The sequence below is a fragment of the Phragmites australis genome, chromosome 1 (genome assembly GCF_958298935.1).
Source record: "Phragmites australis chromosome 1, lpPhrAust1.1, whole genome shotgun sequence".
Taxonomy (NCBI): domain Eukaryota; kingdom Viridiplantae; phylum Streptophyta; class Magnoliopsida; order Poales; family Poaceae; genus Phragmites; species Phragmites australis.
This window is the reverse complement of record NC_084921.1, coordinates 18,849,219-18,863,852: the sequence shown is the minus strand read 5'-3', so window position 1 is coordinate 18,863,852 and position 14,634 is coordinate 18,849,219. Positions and strand designations below refer to the sequence as shown.

The window sequence follows — 14,634 nt, the reverse complement described above, 5'->3', positions numbered from 1 at the left end:
GGGACGACATCAGCGTCGCGGACCTCTGCCACTTCGGCTTCATGCGCTACTTCATGGCCACGGAGTACGCCGGCGTGGTGGACGCGTACCCGCACGGGAAGGCGTGGTGGGATGCGCTGCTGGTACGTGAGTAGGAACATACCGTAGTGTCTGATCTGCAGCTCTGGTAATTCCAGTGCATTTCCTATAAATTAACTTCCACGTAGTACCCGTCGTTTCGCAAATAAACAAGCAAAATAAAAGATCACCAGAGAGATCAATAGCGAAACCGACCGAACAAACATCTGCAAAGTCTGCAAATTTCAGCTGTTTTTCCTTGTGCATTACAAATTTACAAGGACATTCTCCACGACAAGATCTAAAATGCCAACGCATCATTGAACCCGGCGTCGTAGGCGGCGTCACCCTCGAAGTCACCCACCATTTCCCCCAGCATCATCCCACCGACAGCACCGCCGAGAAGACCGAGCCCGAGCCCAACCCCCACACCTCCTCCACCCTGCCTCGCCGGCGCAGCCACTGGTGGCGGCGCGTACCCGTACATCGCCGGTTGTGGGGCAGCAGCATTGTACCCGTACGGTGACAGACCAGCGTAGGCATACGGCTGCGGCGGGTACCCCGCGTACGGCGAGCCGTACGGCGCCGGTTGGTACGCGGGCGTGGCCTGCCGTGGCGGGTACGCGATGGCCGGCGCGATGACATAGTCCATTCCCTTCTCGGAGTCCTGCACGTACTTGACGTATTGGCCCTGTTTGGTTTCCGTGACTCCGGCGGCGGGGACATCGATGAACTTATAGCAGAAGTAGAGCGTGCCGTGGGCGCGGCCGGAGTGCGGCCTGCGCACCTGGTAGCTCACCGGCCTCGGATCCCCGGCCTTGTCGGCGCTGGCCAGGAGGTCATCGATGGGCACGAACACCTCGCCGACGTCGCGGTTGCCAAAGAGGCGCTCGGAGCGGAGAAGCACGTGGAGCGCGAGGCCGCGGGTGTCGGCGGCGGCGGGGATGGGGAAGTGGAGTACCGCGTTCCAGGCGGGGTTGCAGCCGCCGCTGCGGTCGGCGTGGGTGCCGTGGGTGGGCATGCGAGGGCCGCCCCCGGAGATGGAGGCGACCGCGTACACGCGCATCCGGGAGAAGAGCGCCTTCTTGAGGTCGTTTGCCGAGACCAGGGTCAGCTCCAGCACTCGGTACGCCATGGCCGGTGCCGCCGATGTGGTTGCCATAGGAGGGAGAAGGCTGTTGATTAATTGGCGCTACCTGCGCGCGTCCCTCAAGTGGGAAGAGACGCACAAGGGCAGGTTAAAAAGGCTTGCAGGCACTAATTGTGCGTTGTAGTTTGGCGCTAAGAATAGTTTCAGCTGGTGTCTCTCGAATTTTGCAACTTTTTGTGCGGTCCCCATTTTCTCTCGGAGTCATTTGTTAGCCCCAAAGGTTATGTATGACGTTGCGTTGGAGCATAGGCCCTAGGGCAATGTTATTTTATACCCACTTCCAAGATTTTAAGTGATTGAAATCTGGAAAGCTCAGTTGACGTTGGAGTTCACATGAGTAGGTTAGAGGTTTCAGAATTTCAGAGGGTCTCTGATGCCTGGTTTAGAGGAGGTCCTTGAGAGGCAGGCCAAACTAGCGGAGGAGGTGGGTGGCGGATGGGGCGGCAAGGTGGCGGGGACGCCGCTAGCCGTGGTTAACTGAGGACAACCGATGGTTGGCTCCGGTGTGGAGCACGAAAATGGATTGGTTAGCACAGTGGTATACGGCGATGACAAATCTGGTGGTAGGAGAGATGTTGGAGACACGCGGAGGCAAGCGGGGCGGGAGCGAGCGATGGAAGAAAGAAAATTGTTGGACCAAGAAGAACATTGTTTGTATGATCTGAAGGTTGAAGAAGGAACAACTATCATCTGATTAAGATCTAACAGTTGAAACACATAGATTTAAAAGAACATGATTTTCAATACTGAAATATATCATCTCCCTATTTTCTATTGGTGCAAAAACTATATCACATCTGCTGACATGTCTGTTATGGGAATTCTATTGCTAGTAATTTTATATTTTTGGAAGAAATTTAACTGAAATTTGAGAACACTAGTGTAGGGTTATGCTTGTGGTATACTTATTAGGGAAAATATCTAGTGGGGACACCCATTCATGAATCACGGCACAACGGTTTCACTAAATTGGTGGATTTCACGTGATAGTTTTCCTACTTAATAGTGAAGGTAAGGCAACAAGGTGTGGAATTATGCACTTATTTTAGTTTTTACAATTATGTATTTTTCTTAATGAGTTCTCAAACATCGCATAATATGAAGTACATGCTGCTTGTTGATTTGCTAAAATATGTAAAAAGAAATATGATCGTGTGAAAAAAGTTAAACCGAATCCATATTAGTAACAGGTATGTGTAGAAACTATTGGGAGAATGGTACCATCTTGGCCCCCGTTCATTGACTTCATCCATATCAGTCGATTCCAAAGGCAAAGTAGCAATACTAATGTCGAGACAAAGATGTTTTCCTTATGCTCTACAGGAATTAGGCTAAATAGCGTACAACGAATGACCGGAGGTCCGAGGATGCAAGCGATGATCCCAAAAGGAGCTCATGAAGAAAGAAATACTGAAGGGTGGAAGCGATAGCAAAGCCCAGGAGGCCTGGACACGTGGCCCAGAGGATGAAGGGATGCAAGGAAGCCCTGATGATGATGGGATGCGATGGAGAGACCTTCAATGAGATAGCAAAGGTCTACCTCAAGAGGAACCTACGGGTTAGCAAGAATCTGGCGAGTAGATAATCAGAAGGAATTTGTCGATAGCACCAAAGGGAGACCTGATGCTAGTCCCTTGGGACATGTGTCAGGCCTAGTTAGGATAATGCTTTATAACTGTACAATGACAATAATACCCTGCGAATATCTTGGAATATTCCCTGGTGTTGAGTGGAATATTCTTGTGGATAAGGGACACAAATGTAATGATGATTAGAGTGGTTGAGGTATGGCTATAAATTCTCCCACCTAATTGATGTAATACCAAGGGGAACAACTATTACACTCACTATTACGAGTATATTGTTCACTGTGTTGCGATCAAGATCCCAACATTTGGCGTTGTTCGTGGGGGTCAAACCCACGATCACGTGGTATCGTCATGCCACTGAAGACTAGGAAGAGAAGAGCGTAGGAAGCTAAGGATGTCGAAGGGGATTTGGCCACACTTTTGCATCAAGGAGAGGCCACTGTGGTCGAAGGGGTTGGAGCTTCGGGAGAGACCCCCCGAGTTGAGGTACCTGAAGCCAGTAGGGTTGGAGAAGGCAGAATCAAAGTATCTGAGGAGATTGTGTTGGGCACTCAATAGGATAAGGTAGCTCCACCAGATGTTCCAGAGAATCGTGTGACTGCACCGAACGTCCAAGGGGACCATGGAGCTGGAGCTCACGAAGGCAACACTGTGCAGTACAGACGTTAGATGGAGGAAGCTAACAAATAGATTCAAGAGCTACACAAAGAGCTTAGGTCCCTTTGTTAGTCCATATCCTCTCAGCAAGGGCCTTCGGCGAGACTCAGTGACAGCAAGGACCCGGAGGTGGCTCATCGGCGAGGGTCGGATGAACCTCTCCGCTTGTGGGCAGTAGACCACTGTCCCCAGGCCTACAAACGTGATCGTGGCCTCCGGGGTTCAAGATGCCATGGTTTCACTTGCACAACGGTGAAACTGACCCCAAGGGAGTTCGTGATGAGTTTTGAAGCCGGGTGTCACACCCGGTTTTAATGGCCAAAACCAGATGCGGATTATGTGTGCCCATGATGTTTATCACACATAAGGACGTCACAGGTGAAGTAACAAAAGTAATACTTTTATTAAATGAACGTTAAACTCTTACAACAATTAACATATATTGTCTTCTATGAAGATATCTGCAGCGGAACAGAAGCACTGGTGCCCAACAACACCGCAGACAACCGACCGGGAGACACGCGCCTAGAACGTCACAACCTCGTCTTGATAATCTTCAACATCTTCACTCACTGAGCAGCAGCACACATGTCGCTTGGTATAGGAAAAATAGCAAGTGTGAGCACATAGAGTACTCAGCAAGTGGGGGAAAGTAATGATATGCAGGCTTATATCAAGAATAGGCTAACACATGGTAATATTTGCGTAAATGCGAGTAATGAAAACACATTTGGACTCGAAAGAATTAAACAAGTATTAAATGAATGTAACCCAAACAATCCATCATCTAGCATACAAGGCTCCCCACCCTGCATACTACAACCGTCCAGTACTCCCTGTACTAAGACCAAAACCACACCATCTGGCACTCCCTGTACCAGAACCAAAACCATCCACCCTCTAATCATGTGAGGATCCAAGTCTCTCATGTCTGTGAGCACGACTGTTATAACAGTTTTACACTCTGCAGAGGTTGTCCAGCTTTCCCCACGAGTTAGTAAATTCCATGTTGCCGTGTTTGCAAGACACTTAACACACGCTAGTGGTGTGCCGCCAATAATCACTGTATGACACTTTTCACTAACCAGAGACTAATCCAGTATGTGTCTGCCCACTAGGTTTCACCGTCAGGATTTACGCAAGCAAAGCTAATACCCAGAAGCCCCCTTTTGTGCTGACCCATCGCACACTAGACAGACTCTAATCAGTATGTCACGTCTTACCCATATCAGCCTCATGGTTGGTACGTTACTTCTTGGGTTGTCGCTCCATGAATCGGTCCTTACTTAGGTTACTTGAGAAAATACTAAACCAACATCATAACCATGACCACCATCAAAACTACTTTGCTCAAGACCTAATGTTCCATGTTGCTAGACCATCAACAAATTAACCATCATTACTGCATATGTTCATTAGTCAAGATTATGACACTTTCCAATATCCCAAAAGCATGGCTAAGTAATCTACCCATAAAAGACTCCTAACCAATAACCATCTAGGTTCCAACGGATAATAAGGGAAAATCTAGGGAAAACCCTAATATAGGTGACTACCCATCATATTGACACTGCATGCAATTTTGTAAAACAAAACATTTAAAAACATAGGTTCAATATGATCAAGGACACTTGCCTTTTACCCAATGCTGCTCAGTGTTGTCGAAATCTTGGTCTTGAAGTCCTTCGAACGGATCCGAAGCTTGTCAACTAATCGCGAATTCTATCGACAAACAAAAACACCATTGAATAAACACCCAATAAACTCCAAAAGAAACAGAACGATAAACTGGGATCTTGGATTGGGATGAACAAGGAGAACAGAATTGACTGGACCACTATCGAGGAAAGTTTAAGGGATGGGAACTAGGGTTAAAGTTTCACATGGGAAGATAGAAAAGATTGACTGAAATTCTTCTGGGGAATAAAGGTATGGTTATAGAGATGTAGGTGTTACTAAGGAAAAACTACTATAAAGATATGAGAATTGATACTTAAAACTAGCATGGATAGATAGATCATATTTTTAAAAAAAAATTGAGCACAAGAATCACTCAAATCGGAGCTAAAACGAAGAAGATATGGCTAAAACAATTCTAGGGTTTAATCTGAAAAAGAAAAGGACTTATTTTGAATAAAATAGAAAATTTAGGGACCTTTTTGTAAAAATAGAGGGACCTAATTGTAATTATGAAAAAGTCTAGGGACTGATCTGTAAAAAGATAGGGCTCTTTTGTTATTACAGAAGAGTCTAGGGGTCTTTCTGTAAAATTACCAACTAAAGGAATTATCTGGAATTTTTGGAATTATCTTTGTACTGGAAAAGCTTGAATTGTTGACTGAGCTGGCATGGCTGACGTGGCACGATGACAAGGATGACACATCAGCATATATATCGACGTGGCAAGATGAGGTGGCAAGGTATTGCTAACTGGGTTAAGTGGACAGGTGGCGGTATGGGATTGGTGGCCGAAGGGGTATAATGATGATCTAATCTAGGCCGTGCGTCTTGGATCTAATGGCTCATAGAGGGAGGGGCTGCTGAGAGGATGAACATGGCTGAGCCGAGGGGATCACTGCGGCGATCTCGCTGGAGATCGGCGCAGACCTCGTCGCCGGCGTCGATCCTCAATGGCGAGCTGCAGATAAGCTTCAGGAGGGTAAGGGGATTCCGATTGAGGTCTTACCTCGGGTGGCGCGGCACGGGAGAGGCCCAGCGGCGGTGAGGAAGGCGGCAGCGCATGGAAGCTCGTCGGGAAGGGGTCTCCAGCGGCCGGGAAGCGAAGAAAAAGGTACCGGCGAGTTCGGAGGTTGATGGAGGAGCTTCTGGGCGGCTAGTCGGCGACAAAGTGCGATGAAATCGGCGAGTTGGCGAGCTCGGTCGGCTCTAATAGTGGCGGCGGCAGGCTCTCGGTGATTCGGCGAAATAGAGCACGGGAGGCAGTGGCTTTTGGCGAGATGGGACGGAGGGGCGTCGGGTGCCATATATAGGCGACGGGATCATGGAGTTCGTGGCACGCACGCCAAGAAAGAGGGCGGCGACGCAACGGTCTCGGTCTCGGACTCGACGGCGAAGTCCAGGTGGAAGATGATGGCGGCGCGGGCCCACATGGCGGCGACGCGGGGTGAAGGTGGCTTCGGCGCGGGGCGCCAACGAGCGTGAGCAGTGCGGCTCTGGGCCGAGGCAGTGTGCGGCTGGCTCCGGCCAGTGGGTTCGCTGGGCTAGAGTGGGGCCTAGGCGGGAAGGAAAAGGGAGGGGAGAAGGGAAGTTGGGCCGGCTGGCGGGTTGGGCTGGAGAGAGAGAGGAGGGAATGGGCTGGGTCTAACAGATTCTTTTTTTTTTTTTGGATTTTGTTTTAGTAATTTCAGAAAAAGGAAGAAGACAATACAACTCAAATAAAGCACCAAATAAAGCCTAAAAATTTCTAGGAAAATCCAACAAGCTCAAGAAAATATTTTGAAAACAAAACAAAATATTTTGAGCTTATGAAAACATTTTGGAATTCATTTTAACACAAACAAATTCAAATAAATCCAAAGAAGCTCAAATAAAATCTAATAAGATCCAATAAAACCTAAATGCCTATTAATCAGCATGAATGCATACAAACAATTAATAACCTTAATTCAAATTTGAATTTGAATTTAGAAAATAGAGTTTTTCCTATTTTAACTATTCAACCTATAATCAAATCTTGGAAAATTTTAGAAAATTGAGAAACATGAAAATCAGGGTGTGACACCGGGTGGAATCCACAGGGGGAGATGACTCAACCATGGCTAAGGCCTTTGTCCTGGCCATCAAGGGAACTACTCTCTCGTGGTTTACCTCCCTCCCCTCGGGGACAATATACTCCTAGGAGTAGCTTCGAGAAGCGTTGTTCTTGCACTTTCAAGGCAACTACACGACCCCGATCACCACTGGGGATTTGTTTACGATGAATCAAAAGGAGGATCAAAGTCTAAAGGAGTTCACCTGGCATTTCATGCAAGTGAAGTGCCAGGCGAATGGCCTCAGCAATGACACCGCGATAGATGTCGCATGATAGGGGCTCCGACCAGGGGCTTTAGCATCGCGCCAAGCCTAGAAGGCGGTCAAAGACATCGATGAATTGTTCAAAAAGATGGAGTACTCAAGGGCAGAAGAGGGGAACCTCCAAAGGAACACCGATAGGCCAACCCTAGAGGCTCAAAGCCACAAGGCAAGCGAGGAAAGAGCACCTCGTGAGAAGGAGAAGGAGGAACATTCGAGGGAGACCCATAGGTCCTGGGACAAGCACAAATTCCATCATCATCATCACTTTCACCAGTCAAGATGTCACGTCCCAAATTCTTAATCACGCATTTAAACAAAATCATGCTTCTTAAGTATTATGCTTAATTTTGCGTAATGGTAATTCGGAGCACTAATTCACTTCGTTAAAAATTATTTGGATAAGAGAAAGAAAATTGGGGGAGAAAATAATGAAAATTGCATTGGAAATACCCATTTTCTCTAACATGTGGGCCCCACTAGTGGCCCCACCATCCCACCCACCAAATGGGGCAGCCCCACCTGCTCCCTCTCTCTCTCTCCTCCCTCACTCCACACACCCTCACTCTGCAACTCAGCTGCAGCAACTCCCCCTCTCACTCTCCCACTCAAGCTCACTCTCTCTATTCTCCCAAAATCTGAGCTCAAGTGGAGGATTCAAGGTATTCATGTGGTACCATTGCATTCTCTAGCTCATGAGCTACTCATCTATCCAATCCATTTTCATTTTCATGGAGGAATCGAGTAGTTCTTGAAAATCTTGGCGTTCTTGAGTTTTTTGGAGCAAAAATGGAGTTTTGGTCGAAACTGAGCTCTAGAGTCGTGTTGCTAGTTGATAAGTAAGTTCCAGGACCCTTAGACTACCCCTAACATGTTTCCTTTAGGCTTGGAAAAGATCACAACTCGAATCAACCAAAAATCCACTTGATGACAGCTTTTCTAGGCTGGCCCGGATATTCCGGACTCACCCGGAGACTCCGAATTCAGCAGAAATGGTCCGTTGAATTATGTTCAAAATTGGTTAGGGTTTAGGGTACGAGATTGGTTTAGGACCTTTTGGATAGGGCATATGCACGTTTAGGTAGCACAGATTTGTAAAGTGAGTCAAATCACCCAAAGGAAAAAATCGTGAAGAACCCAAGTCTGTATCACTCGGATAATCCGGTCAAACCCAGAGACTCTGGGTAGTTGTGTGATCGTGTAGCCAAGAGCTTCATTCAAAACCTCACTCGGAGTGTCTGGCACATCCCAGATACTCTGAACCAATCCAGATACTCTGGATGGCTGTTATTTTCCGGATTTTATTTAGATCGTTTAGTATTGCGTTGATTCACATATCTTATGATTCTAGCATGTTGTTAAGCTTTGTGGCATACTTTTTGCACTTAATTCATACTCATTGCATTGCACGCGCTGATCCTTTTTAGAGATCACCAATCCGTCGATCCCGGAGGTCCAGGGCGATCTCGAGGCGCCCCACCTATTTGAGCCAGTGCATCCAGGCAAGCAACTAAGCATATTGATCCCTCTTGTGAAATTGGATAAGTCTAAAATTGATGAAATATGCTTATTTATGTATGCATATTTAGTGAGTCAGTGTCGGGTACCAATGGGTAGAACCTATGCCGATTGCATTCTTCTACTTTGAATACTTGTGTATTTACATTCCTTGTAGCCTTGAGATGTTATCAATGTCCAGGTATGAGTTCGACTTATATGCTTAGCCATTAGGTCATTCGGTAGAAGTCGAACGACAGAGCATCCCGTTGTTCGCGAGCATAGGACCTTCTTACGATTACATACACTTATTGAGGTTGAGATGATTGTATGAGTGGTGAGTATGAGATGAGGTGTGGGCGGTGCTAGGAGGTATTTTGTCCTGCCTGGATGTGGAGTTCCTCTGGGTAGGTCGGTAGAGGAAACCAAACACCGTAGACCGTTTTGCGCCGATTAAGCACCGATCGTCGGTGTTGTTAGCTTTAGCACTTACCTTACTCACCACATGCCGATCTAATGGTAAGGCTAGCCGAATACCTTCGCAGCTGTGGCTTTTTGGGCGTGGACATCGACGGTGTGAGCGGGCGGGCTTGTAGCGGTACTAGTTTGCTCCGGGAGTAGTTCTAGTACCACCGCACCGAGCGGTGCATGATCCAAACAGTTGGGGCTGGTTGGGAAAGGTTGTCACGAGTACCCCTTGTGTGCACTTCGGCCGGTGGCATAAGCCAAATGGTCCTCGTGTCATGTGGGTCCGTGAGTATCCCCCTGCAGGGTGTATAAACAGTTTGAACTGATGCGCTATCGATCATGAGCATGCTTCTGTCCGTCTGCATCGGTCGTAGAGTTTCGAGTATGGTTTGTGGTTCGGTATGTGGGACATGGTGATGTTGGTACTTGTTACTTATTGATATACATGTTGTTTACAGTTACTTTTGTTCAGTTGTTAGTTGCAGGGTAGTTTTCATATGTTTTGGTTAAGTTTCAGTTGCTCACACATATGTCTAGGATACTTAGTGCATATGTTATGCTTAACCTGTGGCTCATCCTTGCTAATGATCAATGCATAATCCTTGGAGTCGAGCTATGTATATGTGCTCTATATGGTTTAAGTCTTGCGAGTACCTTCGTACTCATGCCTGCGCTTTCAGGTACTCCTGCTGCTGGAGAAGAGGCTGTTTTTGGCTACTTCGTGCCTGCCGATCAGGGTGGCGGGCAAAAATAGTGCATCATACTCTAAAGGTGGCATGTTGAGATGGTGCCTAAGGGCATGTACTGCCGTTCTCTTTTGTTGTTCATAAGTTTAACTTTCCGCTGCGTAGTTCTTTTGTGGTTAGGAGTTGAGGGGTTTTGTCTCCTCCTAGCTCGTTTTTGTTGTAAATTGTTGAAATCAATTGCATGCTTAATACTTGTAATATAAATGTTTACTAGTCGCTCCTTATTAATCTATGTTGCGATGTACATGTTGGAAGGCATGTGTTCCGATCCTTGGGCACAAAATATGTACCGGGACTACCGGAGTGGTATTCTGTTTAACCGTTGAAGTCATGATCGTGTCAGTGATCAACTTAGTGATTAATTTGAATACTGTTTGGACGGTTCCTCACAGCATGGTATCAGAGCTTGGTTTAATGAAGTAGCCTAAACATAATTAGAGTGTTGTTTAGTAAGCAGTTAACTTCACTAAGCAACTCACTAAAAATTCATTCGTGCATTTGCATGATCAATATGTATGAACCTGCTATATTATGCCCCTAAGAATAATGTTTGTAGTTGTGAGGCTTGTTGGGGTGAGATGCATTTGAGAAAGATACGTGCAGTCCAAATGCGAGCATGCCTTCATGTTTCATTGCTCATTTTGCCTCATGCCTTTGAACATGTATTTTCATCAGTTCATAGTATACGGATCAAAATAAGTAAGGTCCAATATAGTAAAGTAGCATTAGTTTGAGTTGGATTTTTCATCTATGACAGAACTTAATCTTCACCTTTCATCCTTCTCATCGTCACAACAGCATGAGAACCCATGATAGTTTGGGAGATCTTCCTGAGGGTTCTAAGGAGAACCCTCCGCCACCTCCACCACGGAGTATGGCGGATGTCCTAATGCAAATCGAGCAAAACTGTCAAGCTCAGACGGTGCTCCTCGAGGCTCTCGTGCGTAACACGGCTTCTCATGGAGGAGGTGGAGCCGGGCGCCGAGATGATTTCTCGCATTTCTTGCAAACTCAGCCGCCTACCTTCACACGTACTGAGGATCCACTCGACGCCGACCATTGGCTTCGCACCATCGAGCAGAAGCTCACTCTTCTTTGGTTCGAGGACCACGAGAAGGCTCTCTTCGCTGCCCATCAGCTTCAAGGCCCAGTTGGCGCATGGTGGTCCAACTATTTGGCCATACACCCCACCAATCATCAGGTGTCTTGGGCGGAGTTTCGTCAAGCATTCAGTGACTTTTACATTCCTAAAGGCCTCATGGAGATCAAGAGGCAAGTGTTCATGGACCTCAAGCAAGGAGGCAGAACCGTCATGGAGTACGTGCAGGTGTTCGACCATCTTGCATAGTATGCTCAGGATGAGGTCGACACCGACGAGCGGAAGCAATATTGCTTTGTCAATGGCCTCAACTCGAAGATGCAGGACAGGCTGTTCGCACACAAGCTCCCCGATTTCAACAAGCGGGTGAGCACATATCTCACGGTGGAGTTCAAGCTCAAGAACCAACAGGAGGAGAAGAAGCAAAAGGGGGGTCCGTCGCCTTCCATGGGCGGGAGCTCTCAACGCGCCCGCACGGAGAGTCAATCTCAACCATCTCACATGTCGGCCTCGACAGCTCCCCAACAAATGTGGATGGTGCGGTGCCCGTCTTTCTCCGTTCCACAAGGGCAGCTTGCAAGACCCGTTGGCTCTCAAGTGAGCGTGACCGGTGGCCCCGGCGGCCCGTGATACAACTGCGGCCGTGTCGGCCACTATGCTCGGGATTGCGAATATCCGAAGCCGGGAGCCGTGGTGACCGCTCCAAGGCCACCACCGGCTCAGTCTGCACCTCGGTCCTCTCAGGCGACCCACGTCCCCAAGCATAACCGAGAATGCCACACCACCACTGAGGATGTTCACGAGAGTGACACCATCCTGATGGGTACGTTGCATGTGCATTCACATTCTGTCATAGCTCCAGCATTTGTTCTTTTTGATTCTGGGGCTTCTGACTGCTTTATAGCGGCAAGTTATACTCGGCGTCAAGGGTTGACAGTCAGCACCACCCCTACGCCCTATGTTATAGATGCACCTGGAGCCAATGTCCTTATTAAGCAATATGTGCCCAACACCTCGGTAATCATCAATGGGATGTCCTTTGGTGTGACTGTGTTAGTGATGGAGTCGAAGGGGATAGACATCATATTGGGGATGAACTGGCTCACTAAGAATAAGGCGGTCATAGATTGTGCTCAGCGGACGATTACCCTAAATGGTCCGTCCGACACCCATATTCAATTGAAGCTTGAGGCTGTTGAGTCTTGTCTCTTTGCTATGAAGGTTGTCCCCACCATATAACTATTAAGTATTCCTGTGGTGTGGGAATTCCCGGATATTTTTCTGGATGACTTGCCAGGAATGCCACCCGACTGAGCAGTAGAGTTCTTTATTGATCTCATGCCCGAAGCAGCCCCAATATCAAAAAGGTCTTATAAGATGTCGCCAAATGAATTGGCGGAACTGAAGAAGCAGTTGAGGGAGTTACTAGAGAAGGGGTTCATTCGCCCAAGCTCCTCACCTTGGGGATGCTCGGCACTCTTTGTGAAGAAGAAGGATGGCACTCTGAGGATGTGTATTGATTACCGTCCGTTGAATGAGGTCACTATCAAGAACAAATATGCTCTCCCTAGGATTGATATTCTGTGTGATTAACTAACCGGAGCCCGGGTCTTCTCGAAGATCGACTTGAGACTGGGCTATCATCAGATTAAGGTCCGATCGGAGGATATTCCAAAGACAGCTTTCTCGACCCGCTACGGGCTATATGAATTCACTGCCATGTCCTTCGAATTGACGAATGTGCTGGCATTCTTCATGTATTTGATGAACACGGTGTTCATGGAGGAATTGGATAAGTTTTTCATGGTCTTCATCGATGACATTCTCATATACTCCAAGACTGATGCAGAGCATGTAGAGCACCTCCGTATTGTTCTTGACCGTCTCAGAGATCATCAGCTTTATGCCAAGTTCAGCAAGTGTGAGTTCTGGCTTAGGGAGGTAGCCTTTTTGGGTCATATTTTGTCGAAAAATGGTGTTGCAGTTGACCCAAGCAAGGTGCAAGATGTGCTTAAATGAGTACAACCCAAGAATGTCACGGACATCCGAAGTTTTCTCGGACTTGCGGGCTATTACTGCTGGTTCATCGAGAATTTCTCCAATGTTGCCAAGCCAATGACCGAGTTACTGAAGCAAGGTAACAAGTTCGAGTGGTCAAGTGAGTGTGAGTCCACTTTCCAGACTTTGAAGACTCAGGACCGCTCCAGTTCTCGCTCAGCCAGATATGAGCAAGGGTTTCGATGTCTATTGCGATGCTTCTCACATAGGCCTCGGATGTGTTCTTATGCAAGAAGGCAGGGTTGTCGCTTATGCCACACGACAGTTGAAGCGCCACGAGGAGAATTATCCGACACATGACTTAGAGCTGGCTGCAGTCGTGCACGCTCTGAAGATCTGGCGTAATTATCTAATGGGGAACTTGTACCGTATCTATACGGATCACAAGAGTTCGAAGTACATTTTCACTCAAGCCGATCTGAACATGAGGCAGTGAAGATGGCTTGAGTTGATCAAAGATTACAAACTAGAAGTTCATTATCATCCAGGCAAAGCGAATGTGGTCACCAGTGCACTAAGCTGGAAGGCTCATTATCATTGCCTTAGAGTCGAGCCCGGGAATGCCACACTTTGTGATGATTTTCACCGGCTTGGGTTCAAAATGGTTCCTGATGGCTTCCTTGCCAATTTGGAGATTAAATCCACTCTCTTGGATGATATCAAAGCAGCTCAAAAGGATGATAAGGGCATGGCCCGAATCCAGGAGAAGATGGAGATTGGCAAGGCCGTATGCTTTTATGAAGATGATCAGGGTGTTCTGTGGTTTGGGAAACAACTAGTGGTTCCAAGGGTCGAAGCACTAAGGAAGAAGATTCTTGATGAGGCTCATGACTCTTTGCTATCCATTCATCCAGGGAGCACGAAAATGTATCAAGACCTCAAGCCACAGTTTTGTGTACTCACATGAAGCGAGAGATCGCTCGATATGTAGCTGAGTGTGATGTCTGCCGAAGAGTGAAGGCCGAGCACCTCAAGCTAGCCGGTACACTTCAACCTTTGCCCATTCCTTCCTAGAAGTGGGAGAAAATTGGAATGGATTTCATTACCGGCTTGCCGAAGACCTCGAATGGGTACGACTCCATATGGGTCATTGTGGACCGACTCACGAAGTCAGCACATTTTCTTCCTGTGAAGAACCAATACAATGCAAAGCAGTATGCAGAGTTGTATCACACCCGGATTGTGTGCCTACATGGGGTTCCAAAGAAGATCATTTCTGATCGAGGCACATAATTCACTTCTCACTTCTGGAGGAGCTTTCAAGAGGCTATGCAAACTAAG

At 47.3% G+C, this 14,634-nt stretch overlaps 1 protein-coding gene across 1 annotated transcript; it reads right to left on the bottom strand.

The window, feature by feature from the left end:
• Positions 1 to 358: 358 nt before the first annotated feature.
• LOC133888215 (protein SRC2-like) lies at positions 359 to 1,230 on the bottom strand. Its single transcript, XM_062328373.1, has one exon. It carries the CDS (start codon positions 1,217 to 1,219, stop codon positions 359 to 361), a length of 861 nt encoding a protein of 286 aa, XP_062184357.1. The 5' UTR covers positions 1,220 to 1,230.
• Between the last annotated feature and the right edge of the window lie 13,404 nt (positions 1,231 to 14,634).